The sequence below is a fragment of the Pseudopipra pipra genome, chromosome 20 (genome assembly GCF_036250125.1).
Source record: "Pseudopipra pipra isolate bDixPip1 chromosome 20, bDixPip1.hap1, whole genome shotgun sequence".
Lineage (NCBI taxonomy): Eukaryota > Metazoa > Chordata > Aves > Passeriformes > Pipridae > Pseudopipra > Pseudopipra pipra.
This window is the reverse complement of record NC_087568.1, coordinates 9076067-9098075: the sequence shown is the minus strand read 5'-3', so window position 1 is coordinate 9098075 and position 22009 is coordinate 9076067. Positions and strand designations below refer to the sequence as shown.

The 22009-nt window shown below is 59.7% G+C and overlaps 1 protein-coding gene across 1 annotated transcript in view; it reads left to right on the top strand.

The window, feature by feature from the left end:
* Positions 1-21370, top strand: part of LOC135425157 (collagen alpha-1(I) chain-like) — an 89536-nt gene extending 68166 nt beyond the window's left edge. The window contains exons 23-69 of the mRNA XM_064677141.1: positions 68-112; positions 648-701; positions 1353-1397; positions 1934-1987; positions 2394-2501; positions 3741-3794; positions 4054-4107; positions 4305-4349; positions 4897-4950; positions 5173-5217; positions 5824-5877; positions 6734-6787; positions 7015-7068; positions 7221-7274; positions 7571-7624; positions 7814-7858; positions 8113-8157; positions 9277-9384; positions 9665-9718; positions 9920-9973; positions 10162-10215; positions 10504-10611; positions 11579-11632; positions 11917-12024; positions 12341-12394; positions 12689-12742; positions 12990-13043; positions 13422-13475; positions 14454-14561; positions 14740-14793; positions 14937-14990; positions 15246-15299; positions 15681-15734; positions 15898-15951; positions 16209-16262; positions 16955-17008; positions 18084-18137; positions 18217-18270; positions 18419-18472; positions 18593-18610; positions 18780-18833; positions 18978-19040; positions 19300-19465; positions 19746-19852; positions 20116-20196; positions 20454-20642; positions 20973-21370. Coding sequence (XP_064533211.1) covers positions 68-112; positions 648-701; positions 1353-1397; positions 1934-1987; positions 2394-2501; positions 3741-3794; positions 4054-4107; positions 4305-4349; positions 4897-4950; positions 5173-5217; positions 5824-5877; positions 6734-6787; positions 7015-7068; positions 7221-7274; positions 7571-7624; positions 7814-7858; positions 8113-8157; positions 9277-9384; positions 9665-9718; positions 9920-9973; positions 10162-10215; positions 10504-10611; positions 11579-11632; positions 11917-12024; positions 12341-12394; positions 12689-12742; positions 12990-13043; positions 13422-13475; positions 14454-14561; positions 14740-14793; positions 14937-14990; positions 15246-15299; positions 15681-15734; positions 15898-15951; positions 16209-16262; positions 16955-17008; positions 18084-18137; positions 18217-18270; positions 18419-18472; positions 18593-18610; positions 18780-18833; positions 18978-19040; positions 19300-19465; positions 19746-19852; positions 20116-20196; positions 20454-20642; positions 20973-21122 — 3150 coding nt within the window. The 3' untranslated portion in view covers positions 21123-21370. The remainder of the gene's footprint in view (positions 1-67; positions 113-647; positions 702-1352; positions 1398-1933; positions 1988-2393; positions 2502-3740; positions 3795-4053; positions 4108-4304; positions 4350-4896; positions 4951-5172; positions 5218-5823; positions 5878-6733; positions 6788-7014; positions 7069-7220; positions 7275-7570; positions 7625-7813; positions 7859-8112; positions 8158-9276; positions 9385-9664; positions 9719-9919; positions 9974-10161; positions 10216-10503; positions 10612-11578; positions 11633-11916; positions 12025-12340; positions 12395-12688; positions 12743-12989; positions 13044-13421; positions 13476-14453; positions 14562-14739; positions 14794-14936; positions 14991-15245; positions 15300-15680; positions 15735-15897; positions 15952-16208; positions 16263-16954; positions 17009-18083; positions 18138-18216; positions 18271-18418; positions 18473-18592; positions 18611-18779; positions 18834-18977; positions 19041-19299; positions 19466-19745; positions 19853-20115; positions 20197-20453; positions 20643-20972) is intronic.
* Positions 21371-22009: the final 639 nt, after the last annotated feature.

Here is a 22009-nt window from a genome sequence, read left to right as displayed (position 1 = left end):
CCCAGAGCAGGGCAGGGAGCAGCATCCCTCTTCTCCCAAACATCCCGCTGCCTTTGCTCTTCCCCAGGGTCCAGCTGGGATGGAGGGATCCAGTGGTCCCAAAGGAGACACCGTAAGAGCTTCTGGCTGCCCCCTTTGACCTTGGGGGGGGGGAAGCCCAGGTTTGAGGGCTTTCCCCAGAGGGACCTGGGGGATGCAGGGAGGGGTCCCTGCCCCTGCTTCTGGAGGGGAGAGGGGCAACACTTCCAGCAGAGCTTCCAAGTGCCATCTGGAGGTCCCTGCTCCCCCTGGGGAGGGGATGTGGTGGGACTGGATGCTCCCTGCCCAGAGGCACAGGGTGATGTCAGCCTTCTTCTCTCTGGTGAGCAGGGACAGCAGCCAGGGAATGGCTGGAGCTGTGTCAGGGCAGGCTCAGGTTGGATCTCAGGAAAAGGTTCTTCCCCCAGAGGGTGGTTGGCACTGACCAGGCTCCCCAGGGCAGTGGGCACAGCACCAAGGCTGCCAGAGCTCCAGGAGGGTTTGGACAACTCTCTGAGGGACAGGGTGGGATTGTTGGGGTGTCTGTGCAGGGCCAGGGGTTGGACTGGATGGTCCTTGGGGGTCCCTCCAGCTCAGGATATTCTGTGATTCCAGGATTCTTCTTGCAGGGAGCAGATGGTGCCCCTGGGGGGAGGGGACAGCCAGGCCTGGAGGGCCCTGGGGTAAGTCCATGGATGTGGGGTGCTCTCACCCTCCCCCTCACAGCCCCCCAAAGCTCTGCAGGGAATGCCCTGTTTCCCCCAGCTTCCCCCAGTGTTTGTGGCACCAGGGCTGGTGGAGCTGACAGCCACATCCCTCTGCCACTGCCAGCATTCCTCTGCCTCTGCTGCTCGCAGGGACCTCAATTTTTAATTTTTTTCCCCTATGGATTGATCAGCAGAGACAGCCCAGCCCTGCCCAGCCCTTCCCTTGTGCACTCCTTTGCCAAGGGTTTGGGTGCTGAGCTGCCCTTTCCAAAGGATGAGGATTTTGGGGTGGCCTGACCTCCCCCTGCCTGGCCCACAGTGTCCCTGTTCCTCATGTCCTGAGACCCCAACTCACAGAGCTGGAAACTGGGGCTTGTGAAAAGGATATGGGATGTGGGTGGTGTGTTTTAGAGGCCAACAAGGGCTTCATCCTCCTACTAGGAGGGTTTGTGCACCCTCTGGAACCTGTGGGGAGCAAATCCCACCACAGCATCAGCAGCTAAACTGGTGCCTCCCATTTATCATCATCCCTGTGCTGTGGGAGGGTCTCCTCCATGAGTAAAGTGATACCTCCCTTTGTGTTTTGGGTTTTTTTTTTTCACTTGCATTTTGTGTCTTGCTCTGAAGGGGTTTATTGGCCTGCCAGGTCCAAGAGGTGCCCAAGGAGAGCGGGTGAGTGATGGCATCCATGAAATCCCTGCTTGGGAGGCAGCAGAGCTGGCTCAGAGCAGCCCAGAGCACCAGCTTGGGGCTCAAACAGGTGGCAGCTGCAGTTGTTTGGGAAGGCAGAGCTGCCCTCGGGTCTCCCTTGCTGTGACAAGAGGAGCTTTCAGGCACCACCTAAGATATCACCTGCCCTGGGGAGGCACAAGGGAAGAGGGAATGCACAGCAATGAGGACAAGGCACTGTGCTGGCATCAGGGATGGCACCACCAGCTGCTGCAGGTGTCCTGCCTGCCAGGGGACTGCTGGGTGCACTAAGGGCTGCTTCGGGGGGGATCGAACCCAAAAGCCCTGGAGCATCCCTGCCACAAGGAGCAGGTACCTGCTCCCAGCTCTGAAAAGCCCATCAGGAGGAAAATCCTGGTTGAAAAAGGGGCAAAACTCCCTTTATTTGCTGCCAAAATCAGATCACAGCTTGCTTTGGTTGCAAGGAGGGGCACAGCAGGGTTTTCTCAGTGCACCCTCCACTGCTGCTGCTCTTGCAGGGCTGCCGAGGTCCAGGTGGAGCCAAGGGAGACCTGGGGGCCAAAGGAGACAAGGTACCACATTCCCAAGCTTCTGGTACCTCCAGTTGCTTCCTCTTTGGTTCTTCAGATGTGCTGTATCCCAGCTGGTGGGATGTCTGAGGACCCAGGGGACCCAACAGGGGCCATGAGAGCTGGGCAGCTCATCCTGTGCTTGATCCCACCCCGCTGCTGCCTCTGCTCCATCCTGCCCTGCTCTGCCTCACTTGGGCTCTTTAAAAACGTTGCATTTCCCCGCTGTTGGTGCCCTGGGAACGCTCGTGGAGGGAGGGTCGTGGGGTGCTCACCCGGAGCAGCCCCGTGCCCAGGGCTGGGGTGTGGAGAGCCAGGGGAGGGATGGGCTCTCCAGGGGAATTCCTGCTGGGAGCCCTGGGCCACGGGCTGTCCCTGCTGCTGTGACACTGTGTTTTGTTCTTCCGAGGGTCCACGTGGAGCACAAGGAGCAAAAGGCCCCCCGGGGACCCGGGGCCAGGGGGGCTTGCAGGGCTTCCCCGGCCCCCGAGGGGCGGCGGGGCCGCGGGGCCCAGACGTGAGTGCCAGGGCTGCTGGGGGGTTGTGGGGTGGGAGATGTGTGTGCCCAGTGCCACACAGGGGGCAGCCCTGAGGCAGTGCCACGTGTGGCAGTGCTGCTGGCACAGGAGGTTTACAGGGTCCCTCCAGAGGGACCCCTCCAATGGCATCACCCCCCTGGCACTGCTCGGGCACCGCCGGCCCCTGCTCGGCCACGGGCAGCTTTGCCCAGAGCCCTTGGGGCTGCAAGTGCCCCCAGCACCCAAACAGGGCTGCTCCAGACCCCTCTGGCTGGGCCCCCATCCCAAAATTCACTGGTGGGTTCAGCGATGTGAGGACAGCTTTAGGCAGGGGGTTCCCAACCCTCTGGGGCTGCCTCTGCCCGAGCAGCTCTGCAGGGATCCCTCCGAGTCCCCGCTCCAGGTCAGCACCTTCCCAGCTATTCTGGGAGCAGAAGGCTCACAGGTTGCTCACTTGATGCTCCTCTTTGACTCCTGCCAGGCTCTGCCTCCTGGAGCCTGTGCTGGCAGCTCCAAAAAGCCTTTGGAATGCTTTTTCCTGCAGTCTGTGCTCTGAGGGAGCTGTCAGGGTGGATGAACCCATCTCCAGATCAGTATTCCTACCTGGGAAGTGAGGCCAGGCTGGCAGGTTGTCTCTAGTGGTTTCCAGCTTCTCAGGAGGAGGAGAAGGGGGATTATATATTCCCACCCACCTTTCCAGTCTGCAGCATCCCCCTGTAGGTGATGCCCTCCCCCTCGGGGAGGGGGGGATTTTGGGATGATGCCTGCCTGGATCTGCTCTCACATTTGCTCTCCAGGATGAGAAGTGAATCCTCCCACCTCTCCAAGAGCTGCAGACTCAGCAGGACTCATCCCCTGCCTTGTCCACCCACCCAGGCAGCGCTGCCAGCACATGGTGTCGGTCTGGAGCTGGGTTTGGATGGAGCAGGAACTTGGCAATCAGTCCCTTGAATCCCCTTAAATTGGATCAGCAGGAAACAAAATTATTCCACTGTGCTGTCAAACTATTGGGCTTTTTCCTTCTGCCCAGTGTTACAACCTGGAGAATGGAGGAGGTCCCCATTCCCACCCTGGAGCTTGCCTGGTGCCCCAGCTCCCATTGCCACTCCTTGATGCCACCTCTGAGCCCACTGCCCGTGTTTTCCCCCTGCCCCAGCAGCAGGATGGTGGCTGGGGGAGCCAGCAGGGCCAGAGGCTGTCTTTGCCCTGGCTGACTCCTCTCCTGTCTCTCCTGGCAGGGGCAGGAAGGCCAGATAGGCCCAGCAGGGCTGAACAGCAGCGAGGGACCCAAGGTGAGCCCCAGGGTTTGCTCCTGCTTTTCCACAGGCTGCCCCCAGCCTTGCCTGGAGAACAGGGATGCCCTGCAAGGGATCCAGCACCTGGAGCACCGTCCCAGTGCCCCCCTGGGAGGGTCCCCAGCCTCCTGACCCCCATCCCACTGACCTGCCACCGAGGCAGAGGCTGGATGAGCCCCCTCGGGGTGGAGGGGCTGGGGGGGGAGACCTGCAGAGGTGCCTAAAATGCCTGTGCTTCCATTTGTGTGGATTTTAGGGAAGCCAAGGACCTGATGGCCCCAAGGGAAGCCCAGGACCACGGGGAGCCCGGGTAACTAACGGGGTGTTGGTACTTGGGGCTGGATCTTGGAGCACCTTTGGCTGTGGGAGGTTGGAACAACCCTGGAGACCCTTTGCTTGTCTTGAGATGTGCTGGGGCTGAGCCACCACCAGGCACCAGATTTGCCTCTGAAAATGCAGCTTTACTTCTGCCAGAGGGATGTTTTTGTCATGCCTGATGTTTTCCAGGGCCGTGTGGGTCAGCGTGGGCTGGTCGGAGTCCCTGGACTGCCTGTGAGTAGGAGATCTCCCACATTCCTGAGCTGGCAGGGAGAGCAGCTTCCTGGGATGGGACCAGATTGGAGGGTCTGGCTCTGCTTGGGAATTTGCACAGGATAAGTTGGGGATGAGCAGCTCAGGCTTTTGCACGTTGCACAAAGTGTTTTAACAAACCACCTGCCCCCCAGTGCCACCTCCCTCAACGCTGAGCACAGAAAATTCCAGGAAATAACAACTTTTTGAGAAAGCTGTGTTAGTCAGAGTCGTGTTTGGGGAAGGAGCCAGGAAAAAATAGCTGGGGCAGGAGGGGGAAAATAACACAGCCGAGGTGTTCCCGCTGGGAACAGGTTTCCTCCCACACTGGCGTTATTTCCAAAGGTGGGGATGGAGCAGGGAGGAGCTGCAGGAGCTGCTTGGGATGAGCTCAATACACACACCAGACTGTGGCACTGCTGGTTTTCCACCTCTTAACTCTGGAGGGAGGCTCTGGGGCTGGAGGAGCCCTTGGTGGGCTCACCCTGGCACCAGGCTCTGCTCCCCTGAGACGAGACTCTCCTTGCAGGGCTCGCGGGGTGTCCCGGGAGCAGAAGGAGCAGAAGGAAAGCCTGGTACACAGGTTCCCATCCTACACTCTGTACTTGGCTCTGGGAGAGGGTTGGGGTGGTGGCTTGGATCCAGAGGGGGAGCTGAGCCCAACAAAGTGGAGCTTCCCAACCCCCCAATCCCCATGGCCACGTGGGTCGTGGCCTCGGCCCCGTGTTGGACCTTGCCATGGTGTGGGACTGGGAGAGGCTGTTCCTGCCTCCCCATCCTCATCCTCACCTGCCCTGTCCTGCAGGGTCACCCTGGGAGTGTGGGCAGCCCAGGCAGGAGGGGATCCCTGGTGAGTAGAGCTGCTTTCTGTCCTTCCTCCCTCCTGCTCAGCTCTCTCCCCTTGGGAATGTCCCTCAAAATCGTGTCCATGGAATGGGGGGCAGGTGCTGACTGGAGTGATACCAGCCAGGGGGTGCTCCTTGGAGAATCCTGCTGAAGGGAGGAGGATTGGGAACAGGGCACTGTGATTTCCCATCCCTGGCACTGCTGCCCTGAGCAGATCCAGCAGCAAGACCTGGGCTGGTGGCAAATTTTCCCTCCTGCGGGATTTCACCTGTTTATCTTTGCTCTGAAATTCAAAAATAATAAAAAAAAATTAAACATCTGGCACTGGCCTCAAAGCAGAAGATGAAAACTGGCCTGCCCTGGGTCAGAGAGGCCCCCTGAGCACCACACAGCACGTCTAGGTGCATGTGGGGGTGTTGTGTGTGTCCACACACAGCTGGGGGGCTTCCAGGGGGAATCCAGGAGCTGTATTTTAGGGGAAAGCCCCAGTGCTGCCTTCACCAGGCCAAGCCCTTCTGTGCTTTGGGTTGGGCTCAGACCCAGGGCAGGGTCTCTCCATCCTCCTGCTCCTGCCTTCCCTCCACTGCTCACCTGCAACCCTTTCCTCCAGGGATTTGCTGGTTTGCCAGGAGGCCGTGGGCACCTTGGACCTCCTGGATCCATAGTAAGGGAAAAAAGTGTTCCTCTTGCATGAATTCTGTGTTTTCTGCTGGTAGGAGATATGGGACTTCCCTTGGGAATCAGCAGCAGCTCAGGGCATCTGTAGGACCTGATCTTACCTTCCTGTTCAAAGACATTTAAAAGCCTCAGTTGCAGGAAAGCTGGGACCAGGGAAAGGGAGAATCATTCCCCCCCAAGGAATTGGGCTCCTCCAGGGATTGTGCAGCTCCCCCAAGGCTGGCAGGGTGTTCATGGGGGATGGCAGCTCGTGGAAACCCTCCAGCCCTGGGTGGCTGAACAGCATCTGGTCCTGGGTCCTGGGAGGAGATCCCAGTGGAGTTGGGTGGTGCAGGTTCAGGGAGAGGGTGGTTGGCACTGCCCAGGCTCCCCAGGGCAGTGGGCACAGCCCCAAGGCTGCCAGAGCTCCAGGAGGGTTTGGACAACGCTCTGAGGGCCAGGGTGGGATTGTTGGGGTGTCTGTGCAGGGCCAGGAGCTGGACTTGGATGGTGCTTGTGGATCCCTTCCAACTCGGGATATTCTGTGATGATGATTTGATGATCTGGGACGGAGACCCAGAGCAGCTCCTGCAGCTGGAAGAGCTTCTCCCTGAGAGCTTGTGCTCAGCTGGGCTTGGGAGTGACCTTGAGAGGAGTATTGGCACCTTCCCTGGTGACAACCCTGCCAGCCATGGGGGGGCTGCTGTGCAGGAGCCACCAGGGTGGGCCACAGGGGCTGAGTTTGTCCCCAGTGTCCCTGTTGGCACCAGGTGACACCTGACCATGAGCACGGGGGCAGCACTGGGGGGGTTTGTCTCCTCTCAGCGTTTTGACTGACATCTCCTCCCTGAATCATTCCAAAGGGCTCTCCAGGAAAGCCTGGACCTGATGGAGACCCGGGTTCCCTGGGCCCAAAGGTGAGATCTGGGGCTCTGGGGGGACCCTGAGTGTGTTGGGGGCTGGTTGGAGCAGCCATGGGGGTGAACAGCCCTGAGAGGCTCTTGGCTGCCAGGGGGACACCTGGGGTGAACCCACGGGCTCACACCAAGGGCTGCCCGGGTCCCATGGGCTCACCAGGGAGGGGAGGATGCCTGACTGCATCCTGGCAGTGGGGGTTCACTAATTCCCTCGTTTTGCCTGGCAGGGGCTGCCTGGGAAGCCTGGCTTGGAGGGGCCACAAGGACCTGTGGGCACCTACGTAAGGGATAGACCTGCCTGGGGAGGGGGTGGCTGCACTGGGGGGAGGCTGGAGCAGCCTCCAGCTGGACATTCACCATCCAGCCACCTTCTCCCAAACCCATGGAGGTGCCTGGTGGCCCTGGATGCCTCCTAACACCCTGCTCTCCCCAGGGCTATCCAGGACCTGCTGGTGACCGTGGAAGGCCAGGGCACAGGGGAGACAAGGTAGGGCTGGGACACCCAGCACAGCACTGGGGGGATGCAGTGGGGTGGGAATCCAGGCTTTGGAAGCATTTTTGGGCTGTTGAACCCAATGGCTGGGCCTGGGTGGTGTCCCCAGTCTCCATCTGTGGCAGGAGAACAGCTGGAGGTGGCTCCCACATTGGGTGGGTTCTCCATCTGCCCAAACTGCTGTGAATTGTTCTAAGAGCTGGGGTTTTGTTTTGTTTTGTTGGGATTTTTTAAGAGGTTATTGCATTAAAACACACAGAGGAAAGGAAATCTTTCTTGCCTCCTAACAGGGAGAAAGGGGAGCCCGAGGTGCCCCAGGATTTCCAGGAAAAGCTGGTGCCAAGGTGAGTTTGCTGCTCTTTTGGGCAACTCCAGCCCCCTGGAGAAGCACCCAGCAAGTCACCTGTGCCAGGCTGGGAATGGGGAAAATGGGAACTCTTTGCTGTGGGAAATTTTTGCCAGTCTCGCAGCACCAGGGGGCTGAACTGGGGAGAGGGGCTCAGATGTTCTTTGATGATGTTCTTGTCCCCCAGGCCCTGCCAGGTCCCCCTGGTCCACGTGGTGCTCCTGGCTCCCAGGTAGGGCTCCCCATGCTCCCCGTGGGGCTGCTCCACTCCATCTGTGTGGTCCCTGTGACCCTGCAGCATATCCCATGTGCTGCCTGGAGGGAGTGTCAGCCCCCTCTCTGGGAGCAGGCAGGACCTGCTGCCATTCCTTGCTGGCTGGGTCCTGTCCTGGTGCTGCATGGAAATCATTGGGGTGGTCCCAGCACATGGGAGTCCCATGTGAGTCACATCTGAGTCCCCCTTGCTGAGCATCCTTCTTGTTTCAGGGCAGAACTGGTGACCCAGGTCCTCGAGGGCTCCCAGGGCTGCCTGTAAGTGGAGAGCTGTCCTGGGAGGGGGTGGTGTCCAACGGGATGAAAGATGGGTGCCCACTGTGGGAAATTTTCATCTCTGGGCTGGTTGTGGGGCAGAGAACAACTCAAACCCAGTGTGGGTGGCTGGCTGGTGACAAGTTGGGCACAGAGACAGCAGTGCCCTCCTACAACTACAGTAATCACAGAACCACAGAATCAACTGGGTTGGAAAAGACCTCTGAGATCATGGAGTCCAACCTGTGACCCAACCCCACCTTGTCACCCAGCCCATGGCACTGATGCCACATCCAGGCTCTGCTCAAACCCCTCCAGGGACAGGGACTCCACCCCCTCCCTGGGCAGCCCATTCCAAGGGCTGAGCCCTCTCTCTGCAAACAACTTCTGCCCCATGGCCAACCTAAACCTGCCCTGGGGCAGCTCCAGGCTGTGCCCTCTTGTCCTGCTGCTGGTTCCTGGCAGCAGAGCCCGACCCCCCCCGGCTCCCCCCTCCTGGCAGGGAGTTGCAGAGAGTGAGAAGGTCTCCCCTGAGCCTCCTCCTGTCCAGGCTGAGCCCCCCCAGCTCCCTCAGCCTCTCCTCACAGCACTTGTGCTCCAGACCCTTCCCCAGCCTCGTTGCCCTTCTCTGGACCTGCTCCAGCCCCTCCATGTCCTTCCTGAGCTGAGGGGCCACAACTGGGCACAGCACTCCAGGGGTGGCCTCCCCAGTGCCCAGCACAGGGGCAGAATCCCCTCCCTGCTCCTGCTGCCACACTGTTCCTGAGCCAGGCCAGGATCCATTGGCCCTCTTGGCCACCTGGGCCCCCCTGGCTCATGTTCAGCTGCTGTCAGTCAGAGCCCCCAGGTCCTTCCTGCCTTGCTGCTCTCCAGCCACTCTGTCCCAGCCCGTGGGGCTGCAGGGGGTTGTTGTGGCCACAGTGCAGGACCTGGCCCTTGGCCTGGTTGGACCCCAGACCATGAAGCTGAGAGGCACCAGGACCCCCCTGGAGCAGGTGGTACCTTGCAGACCCCGTGATGGCCCAACTGCATCAGCCACGGGGCTCCTGCTGGCTTTGTCCTCCCTGGAGCTGCAGCCAGAGCTGCTTTTCAGGCTGCCTGAGTGGCCCTTTGGCCTTGCAGGGTGTTCCTGGCGTGCGGGGGCTGGATGGCATTCCCGGGAAGCCTGGCTTGGCTGGAGAACCCGGGGCTCCTGGAGCAGCTGGTGCTGCTGGTCTGCCTGGGTACCCGGTGAGTGCAACCAGGGCTCCCCATCCACACCCAACACATCCCCTGGCTCACAGCGGGGTTCAGGGACTGTGCTGGGGCAGCACTTTTGGGGAGCTCCCTAAAGCACCCGCAGGAAGGGAAGGAAAAGGGAAGGTGGTGAAAGGGGCTTGAGGAGCTGGTGTGTGGCTTCTCTTCCCGTGGGCACGTGCTGTGTGCCAGGGCATCCCAGAGCCAGCTCGGGAGCTGGAAAGGCCTCCTGAGTTGGGGCAAATTGCTGCTGATGTGGGTTGTTCGTTTGCAGGGCCGGGAAGGTCCAAATGGACGTGAAGGGCCTTCAGGGATGAGAGGAGAGAAGGTGAGGACAGAGGAGGGGGTTGGTTCCCTTTGCTGGCCCCAGGAGAGCCTTGGGCTTGTCCTGCTGACCTCCCCAGGGCACCCCTCCCAGTTTGGCCCCTGGCTTTGCCCAGTGGGATGGGGCTTTACATCCCTGGTGCAAGGTGGGAGAAGAGCCTTGTGGAGACCTCCCCAGCTCTCCTGGTGTCTGTGTCCTCTCCAGGGCGATGTGGGAGACCCTGGGGAAGCTGGTGTCCGTGGGCTGGATGGTGAGCAGGTACATCAGCTGGAGAACCGTGTCCTCCCCTCACTGGGCTGCTCCAGCCCCTGCCTTCCCACTCCAAGGGTGGGAAGTGATGGGAGGAGGCTGCTGATCCTCAGCTAAGCCCAAAGTTTAAAGCTGGGTCTGTGTTGGTGAGGGGTAAATGAGCTGTGCCAGGGCTGGGCTGTGTCTTTCCTCCCCAGGGACCACCGGGACTGCTGGGAATGGAGGGTCAGCCTGGGCCCAAGGGCGAGCAGGTGGGTTCCCAAGGTGCTGGGGGTGATGCTGGGGTGGTGCTGAGCTCCCCTGGCCCTGCTGATGCACCTGAATCCATGGGGGGCTGTTTGAAATCCCCCCCAGATTCCTCATGCCTGGGGATTGATGTTGCTAGGAATGGCTGGGAGGGGGGTCCCCTCCAAAGCTTGGTACCTGGAACAAGGAAAACTGGGGGCTTTCCCAGTGTGGTGCAAAATGATGGAGGGCAGGGCCAGGCTTGGCTGGAAAAGGCAGCCAAGAATAATCCTGGTTGTCTTCATCCTGTGCAGGGAGAGGCAGGAACCCGAGGAGCTCCAGGTGTCAGAGGGAGCCCTGGGGAGCCAGGGGATGATGGACCAGAGGGGCCTCCAGGGCGGCCTGGGAAGCAGGGGAAGGAGGTAAGTGTGGGACCATCCCCACAGGGGTCACTGATCCCTGCTGGGGTCCCCTGCCAGGGAATCACAGAACCACAGGCTATCCTGAGCTGGAAGGGACCCACAAGGATCATCCAGTCCAACCCCTGGCCCTGCACAGACACCCCAACAATCCCACCCTGTCCCTCAGAGCATTATCCAAACCCTCCTGGAGCTCTGGCAGCCTTGGGGCTGTGCCCACTGCCCTGGGGAGCCTGGTCAGTGCCAACCACCCTCTGGGGGAAGAACCTTTGCCTGAGATCCAACCTGATCCTGCCCTGGCACAGCTCCAGCCATTCCCTGGGTGCTGTTCCTGCTCACCAGAGCAGAGATCAGTGGCTGCCCCTCTTCTCCTCATGAGGAAGTTGTAACTGTGATGAGATCTCCTCTCAGTGTCCTCTTCTCCAGGCTGATGGGGACAGGAAAGGTGCCACCCAGTGCACTGGCTCTGGACAACTCCCCATGGGATGGCTTTACCACAGGCAGGCTGGGAAGCTCCCATGGGAGGAGGGGGATGATGCTTTGGGGTCCCTGTGCTGGCAAAGTGCTGCTGGTTGTGCTCAGCACTTCGCCCTCACTTTTTGGGCTCCTGTGGGTCACAGCTGGAGTGACCTCCAGGCAAAGCTGTGAGGCCACGCCTTGCCCAGCACCAAAATCCTGGCCAGGGAGGGTGGAGAAGGCCATGGAAGTCAGAGCTCAGATTTTAGCCTGCCCTGGGATGGGGCCATAAAGGAGAGAAGGGCCAAGAAGGTTTGCTGCCTCACCCACCAGGCACCCAGTGTCCCCACAGGTTGGGTGCTGAGGAAGGGGCTCACCCCCAGTGGGAAACCTTGGGCTCTGGGAGCTGCAGAAAACCCTAGGAATTGTCAAATCTCCTTAATTAGGGTTTCATATCTCATGTGCATGACCACATCAGCCACTGCATCTGATGTGGGTGTTTCCCTGTGGGCAGGGTGACACCGGTGACGTTGGAGACCCAGGAGAGCCAGGACCACGGGGACGGAAGGTGAGCAGTGTCCCCAACTCTGTCCCTCCTTCCAGCACCTGGGAACACCCACAACCTGCTCACCCTCTGCTGATCCATGTGCCAGAGTGGGGACAGAGCAGGACAGGGGTGTCCCTGTGGCTGAGGATCCCTGGAAATGCCTTTCCTGAGCACCCCAGGGTGACCTGCTGCCCGTGGCACCCACCAAGGGGGTGACACACATCATCTCCATGCAGAGATGACTCATTTCATTGCTGTTCCTTTTCCATCTTTGTGGTGACTCCTCTGTGTCCATCCCTGAGCAGGGTGATGCTGGTCCCAGGGGCCTCCCTGGAGTGGCTGGTCCAGGAGCTGCCACGGGGGAAATCGGAGGAAAAGGCCAGAAAGGAGAGAAGGGCCGAGAAGGTTTGATGGCAAGTACAGAGGGGGGCTGGGCTGGGCTGCCTCACCCAGTGTCCCCACAGGAGGGGTGCTGGGTGCCCTGGAGGGGGCTCATCCCCAGTGGGAAACCTTGGGCTCCAGGAGCCACAGAAAATCCTAGGAACTGGCAAATCTCCGTAATTGGGGAGTTTTGTCTCATGGGCATGACCCCAAAATGGAGTCATGTTGGCACAAAAGGATGGTTTGGGCTTGTGGGGCTGCCCAGGATTCCAGGATAGTGCTGCCTCCAGCCAAATTCCAGCCCCTGCTGGGCTGGGACCCTGCTGAGCACATCTCTCTGTGTCCCAGGGCCAGCTCGGGGTCACTGGAGCTGCAGGACCTGCTGGAGCCAGAGGATGGTTTGTAAGTCAGATCATGGCCCTCCTCCCCTTCAACCCATCACCGACCTGGTGTGGGGACGTGGGTGTCACTGGGAGCACTGGGAAGGGCTCCAAATCCATCAGGGACCTGTTGGGGGATGTGTGTGACTGGGGGCACTGGGAATACCCCCACCTCCATCATGGACCTGGAGGGGCCTGTATGTGACTGGGGGCACTGGGAATACCCCCACCTCCATCATGGACCTGGAGGGGGATGTGTGTGACTGGGAGCACTGGGCAGGGCTCAATCAATGGGGCTTCTTTGTGCCCTGAACAGGGTGGGACAGGACTCCGAGGTCCTCCTGGACTCGACGGTCCCGAGGGAGAGAAGGTACAGTGGGATTGATGGTTCCAACCTCCATCTCAGGGTGAAATGCCCTTTCCTGGCCTTTTCCCAAGCTCTGCTGGTGCTGGGTGTGGTGGGACTGGCTGGAGGAGCTGGGTCAGGCCTGGGCAGGCTGGTGACTGGGCTGGGGGGACCTGCCAGGGGACACTCCTGCCTTGTTGCCTGAGATCCAAAGTCAGCAAGGCAGGGAAGGAGTTTTCCAAGGATAGAGCTGTTTCCCTTTCTTCCCCAGGGAGATCCAGGACCACGAGGCACGGATGGACCTGCTGGTGCTGCAGGATTAGAGGTACTGATGTTTGGGGTGCTGTAGAGTTGGGGAGCTGCCAAAGGCTTTCCCAGTGCTCCACCATTTCCAATACAAACCAAAGCCAAAGGATTTATTGCCCCTTCCCTGCCTGGGCCAGGAGGGGTTTTTAAGCCTTGGCATGGGCTCCCAGGAGGTGCTTTGATGTTTGGGGTGGAGACACAAGACCCTTTCAGTCTGTCACCCAGGGGTGCCTCATGGAAGACCCATTCCTGCTATGGAATCTGTTCCCTCGCACGTGTGCCTGCTGCTTCCTTGGCCAGCTGAGCGTGGTGTGAGGGGGGAGGATGCTCCAAGTGCCCTGAGAGGTGAAGGACATGGTGGTGATGGGCTTGTCCTAAACCCCCAACACTCCCACAGGGACTCGCTGGAGATGATGGAGTGAAGGGAGATGGTGGCAAACCCGGTCCAGCGGTGAGAACCAGCCAAACTTCCCTGGGACAGAGGTTTGGTGGCATTTTGGGATGGAGCAGCAGAGCCTGGGGCTGGGACCGTGTCTCTGCCAGCCCAAGTGCCAGCCATGGTTTCTGACTCCAGCCCTGCAGTGGTTTTGTAACTGAGCCAATGTTTCCTTGGGTTCCCTGGAGCCAAATCTCCCTAAAGGAGTTTTAACACAGCAGTTAAAACCGTGCCAAAGTGCTGTGGCCATTGTGCAGGTGACACCTGGCTGTCAGTCTGCCTGGGGCAGGTCCAGGGCTCTTTTCTTCCCCTTCCCTGGAGCAGATCTCCCAGTGTCCATATGGTTGGGGGGCTCCAGGAGCCTCCCAGTGCCCAGGAACACTTGTGCTGCCCCAGGATGGGTGTTCTGGTCATGGTGGTGACACACACAGAGGTGTGTTATCAGTGCCCTGAGCTCAGCTGAAGGATAAATCCCATTTGCATCCCAGTTTTCCCCATCTTGCAGCGCTGCTCTGCCCAGGCAAGACGTGCCCTTATTGTGGAATCCCTGAATCCCAGACTGGCTTGGGTTGGAAGGGACCTCAAAGCTCATCTCATCCCACCCCCTGCCATGGGCAGGGACACCTCCCACTAGCCCAGGTTGCTCCAAACCCCAACCTGGCCTTGGACACTTCCAGGGATGGGGCAGCCACAGCTTCTCTGGGCAACCTGTGCCAGGGCCTCCCCACCCTAACAGGGAGGAATTCCCTCCCAATATCCCATCTAACCCTGCCCTCTGGCAGTGGGAAGCCATTCCCCCTTGTCCTGTCCCTCCATGCCCTAAACCACACATTAATGAAGTGAACTCCCTGTGCTGGGAGAGGCTGGGATGTGGAATGAGCTCCAGGGGGGTTTGCAAAGCCGGGTGTAGCTGAAGCTCCTCAAGAAGCAGCTGCTCAGACCCTGCTCGGGAGGGTTTGGGTGAGCAGTGCCCCCATTTCTGTGCCCCCCCAGGGCTCAGCAGGGGCTCAGGGGCTGGCAGGTGCCCCCGGGCTCCAGGGATACACCGGGCACGAAGGAACCAGAGGAGTGACGGGCACCAAGGGAAAGCCAGGCCGGCAGGTAACTCCTCCCTGTGCCACAGGGACATTCCCATGGGGGGACATTCCCTGGCACAGCTCCAGCACCAGAGAGGGGAGAACAACCCCAGCCCAGCTCCCAGGGCGAGGCAGGTGCTGTGCCCTGTCCCCCCTGCCCTCCCCTGGTGCCAGCCTTGTGTTTTGTCCCCAAATGGTCTCAGGGTTCTCTTGGGCCCCCGGGCGAAGCTGGAGCCACAGGACTGAGTGGCACTGAGGTGAGTGGGCTCCTCTGCTGCCCCATTCCCTGCTCCAGCTTTTCTCACCCCTCCAGCTCTGTGCCCAAACCTGCCCTGGGTTCGCATGAGTAATCTTAAAACTTATTCTTTGGATTCGGGTTGGATTTTCTTTTCTTTCTTAGGGCCTGGTGGGTGCAAAAGGGGAGCCAGGCAAGCCAGGGAAACCAGGACAAATGGTGAGGAGTGGGATGGAGCTGTGCTGGTGCTCCCTGGCACAGTGGGATGCTGGGATCTCCTGGCTGTGCTGAGGTCCCACATGGGTGGCCTCTCCCCCCACAGCCCCATTCTGCCCACCTTCCTCCTGCAAAACTGCCAGATGGAAGATTCCAGCTTGGAGCATCCTCCTGGGCTGGCTGGTGGGCAGGGAGGCTGAGGGGCATCCCTGGCACAGCGTCCTCACAGAGGGCTTTCCTTCTCCTTTGGGATTTTAGGGCTCTCCAGGACAAGCTGGTCCTAAAGGATGGAAAGGTCGCAAAGGAGAAAAGGTACCCCCAAAATCCTCCGGGGGGGCTGGCAGGGGGTGGCTGAGCCTGAGCTGGTCAATCCCGTTGTGGATCATGGAGAGAACCCAGAGGGAACCTGCAGGGACCTGTTTCTCCCTGCCTGGCAAACACAGGATGCCCTGGGGCTGCCTTGGCTGGTTTTTGGGTGAGGGGCTGGCAGATCTCCCCAGCTCAGCCCCTGGAGCTGCCTCCCCCCTGGCTCAGGTGCCCCTGAGGGGGCACAGGGGACCTTGGTGTCCTTCCCCCAGTGCCTGGTGAGCTCTATCCCCACTTCCATGCAGGCACAGCTCCTCTTCCCCACCCCTGGGCTGGGAAGTGGCCGAGCTCCTGGAGACTCACATCTCCCATCTTTTCTTCCCCCAGGGCGACGTGGGGCAGGAAGGGCAGGAAGGGGTCCCTGGAGAAGCTGGCAGGAGGGTGAGTGGCACTGCTGTCCCCGGGGAGGGTGGCAGGAGTCAGGGATCTTTTTGGGGAGGTTTTCCAGAGGGGCCCTGGTTTGCTGGGGGTTCAGATCCCAGGGGCCCAGGGGTGGCCGGATTATTTTGGAATTGTTCCCGAGTCTTTGATCTGTTGTTCCCAGGGCAAGCGAGGCAAGATGGGCCACCAGCCCCCACGGGGTCCCCGGGGGCACAAGGTAGGTTGGCTTTGCCCCCCCAGGGTGAGAGCTGCCCTGGCAACCTGGCACTTTGGGGGTGCTGCCAAGCCGGGGGTGCTCCCACCTGAGCCCCTGGATTAGAAGAGGACAAACCAATGCAGCTGGAGGGCTCTGTGTCCCTCATCCCTCCCAGCCCTGGGAGGGGGTCTCCCACACCCCCAGCCCTCGTGGGGCACTGGAGCATCCCCCCACACCTCTGGGCACACCAGCCAGGGCCTTTCACTTTTGCATTTCAGGGCTCTCCAGGTGCCAAAGGGCTTCCAGGACCCCAGGGCCCCCAGGGCCCCTATGTGAGTATCAGCACAGGGGTTTTGGGGGGCTGCTGCTCCCTCTTTGACCCCCATGGGCACCACTGTGTGACCCACCTCTGTGGGCACCCAAATTACAGACCCATTTAAAACAGGGGGAGTTTTTGGGTGGTTCATCCATCTCCTCTTGTCTTCTCCTCCCAAATGAACCTCCCAGCAGGGTGTGTGCAGTCAGGCAAATCCCATCAGTCCCAATATGTGGCTCTGGAGGCCAAATCCTTCCCTTGCAGGGCAGTTTCTGATGCCAAGCAGTGCTGAGCACTTGTGCTCACCTTCCCGTGCCTGGAGGGACCAGCTGTGACCAGCACTGGCCAACAACAACAACAAAAAAACCCTCAAATATTTCTTTTAATTCCTAGAAATCCTTTTTTTCTCCGTTTAAAAATAAAAAATCCAAACTTTGGCAACTCCACCAAAGAAATCCGGGGTGTTCCCAGCAAGCCAAGGCACCTGAACTGCATTTTTAACAGGGTTTGCTGGGGGATCCTCCCGCAAGCAAAAATCAAAGACAGGATGAGAAAAACGCCTCAAAGTTTCTAAAAAATGAGAAAAATGCCTCAAATTTCCTAAAAATGCCTGAAATTCTTAAGATGTGGTGAGGTCCCTCCTTGCCAGGGAGCAGCTCAGCCACAGGGTGATGTGGTCCCACAGCTCATCCCACATTTCTCTCTCAGGGCATCCCAGGGCTGAAGGGCATGAAAGGAGACCCTGGACCCAAAGGCCACAAGGTGGGTGACGTGTCCTGGGCACAGTGGGAACCCTGGGTAGTGTTTCATTTGCTGGATGGCATCATTTATTTATTCCCCTCTTGTGGAATCCTGACGGCTCCAACATCCTTCTCTGGGGGTTGACCGTCATGTCCCCTGGTGATGGGAGATGGAACCTTTAGATTTGCTCCCAAATCAGGCCTTTTTCCAGCCTCTCCATCCTTCTGAAGTTGCAAGAGCAGCAACAGCCTTTTAAATCAGTCTTTTAATCCCCTGCTCTCAGCAGTGATGCTGATGCAGCACAAACCTCCTCTGTGCCATTCCCGAGGAACTGATGGATCCACCCTTGGCTCGGGAAGCCAAGCACGTCCTCACCATCCCATCCCTCAGCCCCACAGCCATAAATAAGAGTGACAAGCAGTCCCTGGTGCTGGGGAGCTGCTCACATCCTTCAGGAAAATGAAACCCTGGGAATCAATAGAGCTGGAATTCCCTGGGAGCTCAGTGGCAGCAGCAGGAGCTGAAGGGCAGTGCCTGAGGCACAGGCAGAGGGGAGGCTGTGGCAGCCTGGGCTGGGGTTTGTCCCCTGCTCCACCACATTTCAGCACATTTCTTTATCTCCTGAAGGTGTTTCCTGGGAAATTCTGAGGTTTTTCTGAAAGGTATTTTAATCTGGGATAACATGCTTTCATTTTGGCAGCTGAGCATCATCCGTCCCCCTGCTTCCCTCCCCAGCAATGGGGGTGCAGCCAATCCTGAACCCAAAGGATGAGGGTTTGGGGGTTTGTTTGGGGGGTTCTTTTGGCAGAAATTTTGCAGCCAGCATTGGGAAATTTTGCATTCCCATAACTGAGAGCTTCCCATTTCCAGCCACTTGCTGGAGGCCAGGAGGTGTTTGGCTTAGGGAAATATCCCCAGGCTGGTACCTCCTGCCAAGGTTCAGGCAGCAAATCCTCCACTGCTCACCACTGATGGGTAACCAGAGCAGGGGGCCCAAAACCCACCTTGCAGGGCAGAGCCCCCCACCCAGGCTGCTGTCCTGGGGGGGGTTTTGCCCTTCTCTTTGTCCCCAGAGCTCTCCCTGACTCTCTTTTAGGGCGAGAAGGGCAGTGTGGGTGACCTGGGCCAGCAAGGGGACGATGGCTTCAAGGTGGGAGATGGTTTTCCCTCTTTTCCTTCCTCCCTTTGGTCTCTTGTCACCCTGTGTGACATCCTGCCACGTCTCCTAGGGCAAGCCAGGACCCCATGGCATCCCTGGGAGGCCGGGACCCAAGGGAAAACAGGTGAGAGAAGGATGGAGAGGGATGTCAGGGATTAACATGAGTGTTTGGGGTGAATTCCTTGTTTTTCCATGCAAAATCTGTGGGGAAGGGATTAGGTTTTAGAAGGATACCCCTTGCAGTGCCCTGACCACCTCTGGTGTCTTTGCAGGGTGACACTGGCCCCCCTGGCCCACAGGGACATCCTGGAATTCCCGGGACACCGGTGAGTCCTTCACCCTCCGGGCAGTTTTGGGTTCACTCCTGGCCCCACAGGGTTTACACTGGGATGGACCTTTGATCCCACCTCCCTCCCACTTAGCTGGGCCTTGTCCTTTCCTTCCAGGGCTTGTGTGGACCCAAAGTAAGTAGTGGGGAGTGGCTGGAGCCGGGATCAGCCCTGGCACAGGGAACCCTGCCCTCCTTCCTGCTCCTGGGGTGCAGGGGGCCCGCGGGGACCCCGGGGTGCAGCTCAGCACAGCAGCATCTCCACCCCTTGCTTTCCTTCCCTCTTCCACCTCGTCCTTTGGCAGGGGCTGAGGGGCTTCCCGGGCCTGCCAGGCCCCAAGGGCACACCGGGAATGCCGGTAAGTGGAGCCACTGGCACCAAAATTTGGGGCCCTCGCTCCCCCAGATTTGGCAGTGAGGTCCTGCCATGCCAGGCCATCCTGCTGGCAGTGTCAGAGTGTCAGAGGAGCAGCCAATGTCACAGCACTGTCACTGTCCCCCAGGGTCTGGCCGGCCCCCCTGGTCCCGGTGGACCCTCACTGGTGCTGTCCCAGGAGGAGCTGCAGGTGAGGGGCTCCCCATCCCCTTTGGGTTGGTGCCACCCAGGGAGGGAAGGGGCTGACAGGGATGCTGTCCCATGTCCTTCTGCTTCTGAGGTCCCCTGTGCACAAGGACCAAGCAGATGTTGTTAATCCCTCTCCCACCATGCTTGTCCTTGTCCCCTGCACGTCCCATCCCTTCCCTCAGCCCCTGAGGATGCTCCTGGCCAAAATAAGAGAGGGGGGCTAAGATCACCTTGGATATATCCCCCCCCTTTTCTCTTAGCACCTCATTTATTCCTCCAACCACCTGAACTACACTGCAGTCTGGGCTCTGCTGGACACCCTGAACCAGGAGCTCCAAGCCCTCGTTGAGCATCCCAATGGCACCAAAACCAACCCAGCAACCACCTGCAAGGAGCTGCTGCTGGCACACCCCAGCCTGCCCGATGGTACCAGGGGGCATGTGGGGTGCCCACCATGGGCTCTGGGTCTGTCCAGCTCTCCAGAGCCTGTGCAGGGACAGGCAGCTCTTTGCAATTAAGAGGGAACAAGGATCTGGGGGATGAGGCCAGTTGAGTTTCATGGGCATCCCTGGAGAAAGGGGCTGGTGGCCAGGCTGGATGGAGGTGGCAGCCAGGGATGTGCCACCAGCTGGGGTGGGTGGCATTGTGTGGCACCCTCCCTGTGCCAAAACCCAGGTGCCAGGAGCTCCCCTCTGCCTCCCTGCAGGGCAGTACTACATTGACCCCAACCAGGGCAGCCCCCAGGACGCGCTGGTGGCCTTCTGCAACTTCACAGCAGGGGGGGAGACCTGCATAGCCCCCATCCACAACCAGGTATGGGGGGGCTTTGGGGGGGCAGCTTCAGCCCCCTGTGACCCCTTGGGGTGGGTGAAGGTGAGGATTGGTGGGGCTGGAGAGAGACTGTGTGCCCAGTCCCTTGCCATGGTGACCCCTGCCATGGTGGAAAAGTTTGGAGGGAGGATCCTGGTCACGGCGTGTGCCCAGGCTGCAGGGACAGGGTTGTATGCTGGCTCCTTGTCCTGGCAGTGCCACTGGCACCTGCTGGGACAGCATGGCACTGTCCCTGCCTCCCACAGGTCCCCATCAAGGCTTGGCTGAGCACCTACACCTCCGAGGACACCTTTGAGTGGTTCAGCACCCTGCCCGGGGGCTTCCTGGTGAGTGCCCAGCTGGAACAGCCCGGGGGACACGGAGCCCCTCTCATGGGGTCAGGGGTCTCCTGATGCCCATCCCGCTGTGCTGGGCAGCACCCAGGTCACCCTGGCTGTGCACGGCGGGATGTGACAGCTCCTCCTGCAAGGACCTCCAAAGCAGTGCCTCGGCAGCTGAATCCAGCCCGGTTTGGGCCGGGGAGGAGCACAGCCCGCTCCAAGCTTCCCCCGCTTCCCGGTTTTCTCTCCCGTTGTCCCTGCAGCTGGAATACAGGGGGGCCAGCCCGGTGCAGCTCCGTTTCCTGCGGCTGCACAGCAGCCTGGCCACCCAGAAGGTGTCCTACTCCTGCAGACCGGCCCCCGAGCGGGGCCACCCCCAGCCCGCCAAGGAAATCCGCTTCCTGGCCGACTCCCGGGAGCAGAGCTACGCGGCCAGCCTGCAGGGCTGCCTGGTAAGCCCGGCCCTGGCACACCTTGGCTCTGCCCGCAAGAGCCCCTCGGCGTGTGTTTGCACCCCCGAAGTTTGGGATGGAGCTGGTGGGTGAGGCTTCACCCGGTGGGATGGGCATGGAGAGCATCCCTGCGGCCAAGGAGCTGCCGTGGCTTTTGGGAGCGAGCAGGGGGTGAGAAGGACACGGGGAAGGTCACTCCCTGGAAAAGCCAGGAAGGGCTGGGGATGGAGACTTTGCATCCACCGGGAGCCAGCAAGGGGACAGCAGGCGCTCTGAGGGGATCCTTGCGGATTTTCGTGCCGCTCAGGTGCCCCTTTGTGCTCCTTTCAGCTGGACAACGAGTCCTCCGTCACCGACACCATCTTCCAGTTCAGCACGGAGGAGCTGTCGCTGCTGCCCCTGCGGGACCTGGCGGTGTTTCACAACGGCGACGCCTCGCACCAGTTTGGTTTCACAGTCGGACCAGTTTGCTTCAGCTGAAACTGGTGCCACCCAAACCGAGCCAGCCGGTTCCCTCCCCGCCCAAGAGCCATCCTGTGGGGGCTGGGGGTGGCACGGGGCTCCCGCCCCCTCCCCGGAGCTGCAGGTTCTCTCCGAGATCCGTGTTTGTAGCTGCATTATGCCACGGACTACACTTCCTTCTGGAGTAGAAGAATACTGTTTACAGAAGTCGTTTCTCTATAAATTATATATATATGTATTATATATGTATATATTATATATGAGAAGGTGCTGATTTAATGACTGCTTGGGGGAGGTTTATATAATTATAAGCACTGGGAACTGTCTGCTAAAGAAAAAAGAAAGACAAGGAGCAGACCTACAGCCAGCTTGGGAGGAGGGGCAGGAAAGGGAATTTTCTTTGCCAGGGTCAAGTGCACAAACAGTTGGAGCCTCATTTCCCCAGGACCTGCCTGAGAAGCCCAGTCAGCCTGGGAGAGCCCAGCCAGGTCCATGTGGTGCTGCCAGTGGCTGCTCCAGCAGCTCCAGCCCAGCCAGACAGCAGGGGCTGCAAAGGGGTGAAAAATGCACATCCCCCCAAATCTTGCCTCTGTTTTGGGTCTGGAACTCCCAAGGAGGGCCAGAGAGGGGTTTTAGTGGTGTTGAGCAACACTGAGCTGCCCAGCATTGTCTCTGGAGCAGGAATTGCAGCCCTTTGCCCCCAGTGCTGCAGCATTTCTCCTTACCACCTCGTTTTTGTTATTCCCAGCACCTTTTCCCTCTAACAACCCCACTCTCACTGGGCTGTGTGGCCCAGGCCAAGCCCTGAGGGCAGAGGGTTCTGCAAGTGGCACCTGAGCCGTGGTTGGATTCCCAGCACCCCTATTTCTGTGGACACAGCCCCCAGATCCCCCAGCCCTCAGCTG